At 29.0% G+C, this 7,057-nt stretch overlaps 1 protein-coding gene and 1 long non-coding RNA gene across 2 annotated transcripts in view; one reads left to right on the top strand and one right to left on the bottom strand.

Annotated features, from left to right (window-relative positions):
* Positions 1–1,801: 1,801 nt before the first annotated feature.
* LOC117181813 overlaps positions 1,802–7,057 on the top strand; it is a 38,014-nt gene continuing 32,758 nt past the window's right edge. Inside the window, exon 1 of the long non-coding RNA XR_004468177.1 lies at positions 1,802–2,011. This is a non-coding gene — a long non-coding RNA (uncharacterized LOC117181813). The remainder of the gene's footprint in view (positions 2,012–7,057) is intronic.
* Positions 2,878–7,057, bottom strand: part of LOC117181810 (follistatin-A-like) — a 9,562-nt gene continuing 5,382 nt past the window's right edge. The window contains exons 3-7 of the mRNA XM_033374781.1: positions 4,216–4,299; positions 4,041–4,128; positions 3,466–3,518; positions 3,289–3,382; positions 2,878–3,087 (exon numbers count right to left, since the gene is read on the bottom strand). Coding sequence (XP_033230672.1) covers positions 3,014–3,087; positions 3,289–3,382; positions 3,466–3,518; positions 4,041–4,128; positions 4,216–4,299 — 393 coding nt within the window. The 3' untranslated portion in view covers positions 2,878–3,013. The remainder of the gene's footprint in view (positions 3,088–3,288; positions 3,383–3,465; positions 3,519–4,040; positions 4,129–4,215; positions 4,300–7,057) is intronic.

The raw sequence follows: 7,057 nt of genomic DNA, 5'->3' as shown, positions 1-7,057 counted from the left end.
CGGAGGGACTGTCAACAAAAAATATCACTTTCATTCTCAATCCTAAAAGATGAATTCTAACTTAAAAAGTTAAATTTTCAACTTATAAAGGAAATATTTTTAATAAATAATAAATTTTCAGTAAGACATTTTTTTAACGAATTAGTTAATTTCGCAGCCAAAGAAGTAAGTCTTACAAATAAAATTAATTTTTAATAAAGTAGTTCAAATTTCCATTCTCTAGTTTGATTTTAACTATAAAAGATAACTTTTTAACGAAATAGTTAATTTTTTAAACAAAAAGATGAATTATTCACTAAATAAAATAGTATCTACCCAAAGGGTCGGTTTTTAAAAAATATATACATTATTGAGAATAATAAATTCTCAACAAAAAATGTAATATTTCTACAAAGAATGATTCTAACTTGAATAGAAAACAGTTAACTTCAACCAAAATATTTTCAGAAAAGAATATGAAAGATTATTAGGCAATTTTTTCATTTGAAAAAATTTCAAAAAATTTAGAAAAAATTAGGATTATTTTAAAAGCAATTTGAAAGTTGATAAAAAATTTAATTAATAATTTAAAATCTGAAAAGATTTCAAAAAATTAAAAACAAAATTCAGATGTTTGATAATTTTGTGCTAAAATTTTGAAGCTTTTTTAAAAGCTTGAACAAATTTAGGGTAACAAAAATATTTTCGTATGATTCCTGAAAGAATAAAAAATAATTATTTATTGGGAAAAATTAATTTCAAGAGAATGTTGAAAAAGTAACCGTTGAACCTCGTTGGAAAATTATTAATTTTTAAATGAATCAAAATAATTAAACTTCTAAATTAAAAAATATTTTGATTAAAAAAATTAAGTCAATCTGAAATCTTGAAAATGATAGCGTGGATATATATTTTTTAACCAGAAATCTTTGAAATCTTCACTGCATAAAAAATTGAAATTTAAAATTTTTGCAGTTTAACAGCGCTGAGTACAAAATTGTTGAAAAATTTTTATACGATTTTAGAATTATAATTTATGGTGTTATTGAATTAAAATTTTTCCCAGTTCGAGTTTTTAAAATTGAAAATGAAGAAGAGTTCCACTTTGAGAGTTTTAATTTGCAGTTCAGTATTGATCAATTCAAATGAAAAAACGTTCAGTTATATTAAAATACACCACATATTTGTTTTTATACATTTTATAACTCGCAATTTCAAATCAAGGCCTTTTTGATTAGAGAATTTTAAATTCATAATAATAAAAATTGAACAATTTCAGGGCGCACCTTCATAAATTGAATAATTTTGAATGTATTGTATTTGAAATTCAACAATCGTTATTTGATCCCTTTTAGAATAAAACACTTTCGTGGAAATTTGAATCAGTAATAGTCCAAATCATTTGATTGAATTCCTTTTTCATATGTAGTAATTTGAAATTTACAAATTAAAAACGGGATTGTTTCAAGCTAAAAAAAAAGAATGGTTTAGTCATTTTAATTTTTTATGCAGAAAAAATTAAATTTGAAAGATTTTGTAATTTAATTCTTGAAGAAAATTGTTGTCTGTAAATTTAGAATGCACAATTTAAGCCAGGCAACAAGCCACTTTTGTGCCTTTAGAAAAATTAAAAATGCAATGTAATTTAATATTTCAATATACATTTAAATTTTATAATTTGGTCCCAGTAATCTCTAGTTTTGCGGTGTACGGGATTATTCACAAATTACGTAACACGTTTTTCTCTTGTTTAAATAAAGATGAGAATATAATTTCCGTGAAGTGAACAGTTATACAGCGATATGGAAAAAAGAAAAACGCGTTACGTAATTTGTGAATGATCCCTAAACGCCAAAAGTGAGTATTTTCCGCATGAAAATACAATCCTAAAATATTTTTAGGCAAGTTTGAACAGTGCTTGTTGTGGAGACCATATTAGTTTTTTATACAAATAGTGCACATGGGTAAACAAATACAATTATATTTCCGGTAGCCATGAATCCCAAAACGTGGAGAATAGCTCAATATTTAGGTAAGCAAAGGCGTTTCTTTGCTTAAAATAAAATATTCATTCAGTACCTTTTCGTTCGAGAAATATCGGTCACGATTATAGGGAAGTTTCAAAAGCATAGTTATTAATCTATACTGCCTAATATAAAGAAAAATATGTTATAGATATATAATAATTTATAGTTTTAATATTTTGACAATGTAAACAGAACATTACCTCCAAATACACATGATGTTTTTCGTTACTGCAATTTACCAAATTTCGCCATTGTGTTTATAACTTCTGTTGCTGATTTTCTTTTAGACTGTTTTATTTCTTATAAATAAAATATTAATTTCATTTTACAATACATTTAACTGAAATAAAAACTAAACATTTTTAAATTAAATTAAATTTTTATTATGATAAATTATCATAATGTTTATCAGACGTATTTCATCTTGGAGGTATCAATCAGTTTAAGACTAATAATACAACGACTCACGATTACTAGCACATAGAAGATTTGGAAATCACGATAACTGGGACATCTGTGCTTTTGCAATTTTAATTGTTTATAAATAAAAAATATAATAATTTTTTTAATAATAATTTCAAAAAAATTTTCTAAATATTTAAATTCAATTAAATCTGTTATGTCACGATCATTGGGACGTTCACCTTAGTTATGACATTTAAAATTTGAAACATTCTGAATTTAAAAAACGGTATTTCATGTTTCCTAGACAATGTCTACTCGTACTAAAAAAGTCTGGCTATTCGTACGAATTTTTCAGTACGCGTGGCCAATGCCTGTTTTGTAATTGAAAACTTGAAGATTATTTATCTTAGACTACTTTTTTCATCCATTTTTCAAATTGGTTTTAAGGTAAAATAATTGTACCCTGTTATACTCGAATAATTTTATTTAACTCATAATTCATACATATTATACATTAACATTTTTTAGAATGAAGATTATAAAATTTCTTGGAACAAATCATAGGCTTTTTTGAATTTTTAGTTCAATTCTGTTCCATAAGATTAGACTCTGCTCACTGGTAAATTGTAGCTTTGTTCTGCAACATTGCAGTTACCGTGATAGTCTATATTAATTTCTGAAATAATAAATATCCGTTATACTATACAAATCAAAGAACCTGCTTCAAATTTGCATGTTTATTCATCAAGAAAATTGTTTGATACTTTATTCATCCATTGTTACATATAAATATATTATCTTAACTGAATCATAAAAGCTTTTTTATTATTTAAACATACACACTGATTCAAAGGAAAATATTTTTCTGTGAACTTACTTTTTCCACACACTTGTTGGCAGGTTATTTTATTTATTGGACATGTATAAGTGTTACCATTAAGTATTTCGCAAATTGGGTTGTCTTGACATTGCTAAAACATTATTTGTTTTATATGTATTAAACATTTTCTTGCGAGATTTTAATGAGATAAAGTATTAAAAGTTCAATACTTACATCGCATAGTATTTCACATTCACACTCTCCTTCATAATCCACTTTAAGATCAACTGAAATAGTTCTTAATGTTTATTATAACGTATATAATTTTTTTCAATCTGATATTTATAGAAAAATTATTAGGATAAATGCAGGGGTTAAGTATGCATATAATTTTACGTTTTATATTTAAAATTTGTTACATTCCACATTTAACTTTTCATTTTTCGAATGTCATTGTTTTCTATGTTAAATTAACGTCATATGTCGAAAATAAATTTAAGAAGCTCTTAAATGAAATGTGAATTTGAAATAAAAAAAATGACATGGTAAAAATATGAAGTGAAATCTGAATTCATACATGATCTATCTCCAGGTAAATAATATTATATAAATTTAAGGAAGAGAAAATAATTTTTTTTTTACCGTTGATACGTATACATTATAAGAGTCTAAATTTGTTAGAATTCACAAAATAATAATTCCGTTTTTTTAAGCAATGATATTTAGAGATTCCGCAAGCCTTATGATATTTAACACCTATTTGCTATCAGAAAAAAATACACAAGAATATATTTTTCTACAAAACTGACTATTTTGGCAAGTTTGGTAGCAGAGTAATTCCTTTTCACTCGTATAAGTTTTTCCATCATTTCCGCAAACAGGTTCAGTCCCAGTAGTCTGAAAAAAATATTTTTCAGTTTACAATTTCGGTAAAAATAAAATTTTTTACATATCAATGACGCCGTGTCAATTTTGTTTACTCACATCGCATGGTATTAGACATGTATCAATGAACGGAGATGGTTGTTGACACGAATCTTTTTGGACGGATTTCACCTCTAGCGTATTCTACACAAATTCCATATATCTAATTGACATTTTTCTTACATTATACAATAAGGATATATTGTACTATATATGGGTCATTCTAAATTTTTTTAAATCAGTTCACAGTGGGGAGAATTAGACATTTTACCAATTTTTTTTTCTCTAAAGAAGAGACCTGAAAGAAGTCTCTATCTGTCAGAATTGTTGTAAGTACACTTCAAGAACATAAATTTTCAGTTTAAGATTGAAGCGAATTGTTAATTGAGTTGAAAATAGTGAAAAAATTAATGGTTTTATTATCAGCATTGACGGAAAAAGCGTGAACCATGGTTGTGAAGTCTACCAGGGAAAGACGACAAGGTATCAAAAGCCTCATATGTTAAATTTTTTTGGAACGTCCTTAAGATTATGGAAAAAAGTGGAGAAAGCTTAAAACTTTCCATTTTTTCAAGAAACCGTAAAGGTTTCACAAAGGTTTTTTAGTAAGCTTCTATTCCCAGAGGTATGCAGATCTTGTTTAAGTTTAAATGACCTTAGAGTGATATTCAAAGTTAGAATGTACGTATTACCTGGGAATATATTTATACATAAAACTTCCCGCTCTATTCCCGCTTATATAGATAACAGGTTGCAAGAAAAAAAAGTTGAATACGTCGGGATTTCGAATCCAGTAACAAAAGTTGGTACCTTTTGTGTCCCTATCAGCATGAACGTTATTTTTTGACACAATGTAGAATGCATATACATGCAAAGTTTTTTAGACTCGCACCACTACCAAATGTCTCTACTAAAGGAATTTAGATGAGCATGTTGGATTTCGCCGATATTAATAATGTAGGCAATTACCGTTGTTGGTTCTTTATAGAATCTCGCAACTCTGCAGTTTGGAAGCAAAATTGTTAAAGGCCCAAACAACCGCTGAGAGTTCTAAGCTGTTCATTTTTCAGGATTTCTCCTCTTCATTCCAAAACTAATAAAAATTTGCAATACGTCCACAAACAGACATTGATGCGTATGAGAAGATTTCTTTCTCGAAAACAAACTGAAGTATTGGGCTTTGTGACAAATGAATGTTATTGCAAAATCAAATCAAGTTAGTTCGTAGGGATTCTGAAAGGAACATGGATTCCTTATAATCGCCATCATCTAATTGCAAGACTTGAATCTTAGCCCATAGACTTTGGTGTAGCTCTTTCGATACGGTATTGCAGCATAACTAGAAATCAGGCTTCCGAATAGTTGAAAAAACTCTCGAATAGTGGATGATTTTTTTCAGAGAGATGTCTATTAAGGAACCTATTTTTTCTCCTTTTCTTGAAGGCAACTCTAAAATGGAGATTTCGTAAATTAAGGTGAGTGGAAGTTTGAATATTGTATAAATAATCTTCAAAAGTAGCGCCGAAAAAGATAAAATCATCTAGATATACTACAGATCAGAGTTCCTTACTCCTCAGATGGTTTATAACTGGTTTGATTACTTTTGTAAACTCAAAAGGAATGATATTTAATCCGAAAGGTAGGCAAATAAGCTTTTCAGAGGGTGTCACAAAAGTCGCGAAATGGCTGAATATTTCTTTAGGTAAGATATTTTTCAGGGAGTTTAGGGTAATTCTTGGGGTAACTTTTAACGAGGAATAATATTGTGACCTTTATTTTGATCTTCAAGATAACCTTCAAGGTTTTTTTCACAGTCAACTTTTTTTTAACATGGACACCCCATTTTTACGTCGGCAATCGAAAGAGCGGGAAATGTCATAGGTACTTTGCAAGATTGAAGGGCATCTTAAGTCATTTAAACTTACAGAAGTTCTGCATACCTCCTGGAATATAAGCTTTTTAACTTTTTTTTCGTAAGGAGAAATATTACTAATTTTTAAAAGGCGCATTCAGTAGTGACCTTAATCATGATCTTGACGATGACCTACTAGGTCATTTCAAGGTAATTTTTTCCATTGGAAACCCCCTTCTTTATATCGGCAATCGAGAGCTGTAAATTTTGCGTTAGAATATCTACTCAAGTCATAGGTCCAATTTGAACTTAAAGATTCCTTCAAAGAATAAGTTTGATTCACTTTCAGTATTAAACAGGATCTGAGTACATATTCGAACGTGAAATTTACAGCTCTATCAATTGCAAATGTAAAAAGGGGTTTTCAGATGGGGAAAAATTGACTTCGAAACGACCATAAAAGTCATCGTCAAGGTCATGTTTAAGGACACTACTAAATACACCTTGTTAAAGTTTGTAACTTTGCTCCCTAGAGTGATCTTCAAGGTTAGAATGTACGTATGACCTGGGTATATATTTGAACTTAAAACCTCCCGCTTTATTTTCGCCTTTGTAAAAAAGACTTTAATAATGACCTTGATCTCCCTGAAAGATTTCTCACCTGAGGAAATATTTTGCCCTCTCGAAACTTTTGTGTGGTCGTTTAACCTACATTTTTATTTTACAAAAATGTTTCCACACGAGAATACAGGGTCTTTTCCATAATTAGTAGGGCCCATATGAAGCAATAGAAAGAGTTTTGTATGTCAAAAACCACTATTCTGCTCATTGCTTCCTCTCCGTGTACCTGCTTAATTACGGGGAAAGTCTCGGCTGCAGACTTTCTAATTTCAATACAAAACCTTACTGCGCAGCGCTGCTCGAGGGTTTGGTCCATTTTGAGAGCGTGATGAAAGCCTGCAGAGAAATTTACTTCTCGCACGATACTTACTCCGCAAATGCTCGTAGGCGAATTTTCGAGTATGCATATGGTTCCTGATCCCCCCCCCC

Source organism: Belonocnema kinseyi, chromosome 10 (genome assembly GCF_010883055.1).
Source record: "Belonocnema kinseyi isolate 2016_QV_RU_SX_M_011 chromosome 10, B_treatae_v1, whole genome shotgun sequence".
Lineage (NCBI taxonomy): Eukaryota > Metazoa > Arthropoda > Insecta > Hymenoptera > Cynipidae > Belonocnema > Belonocnema kinseyi.
This window is presented reverse-complemented; position numbering and strand designations above follow the sequence as displayed.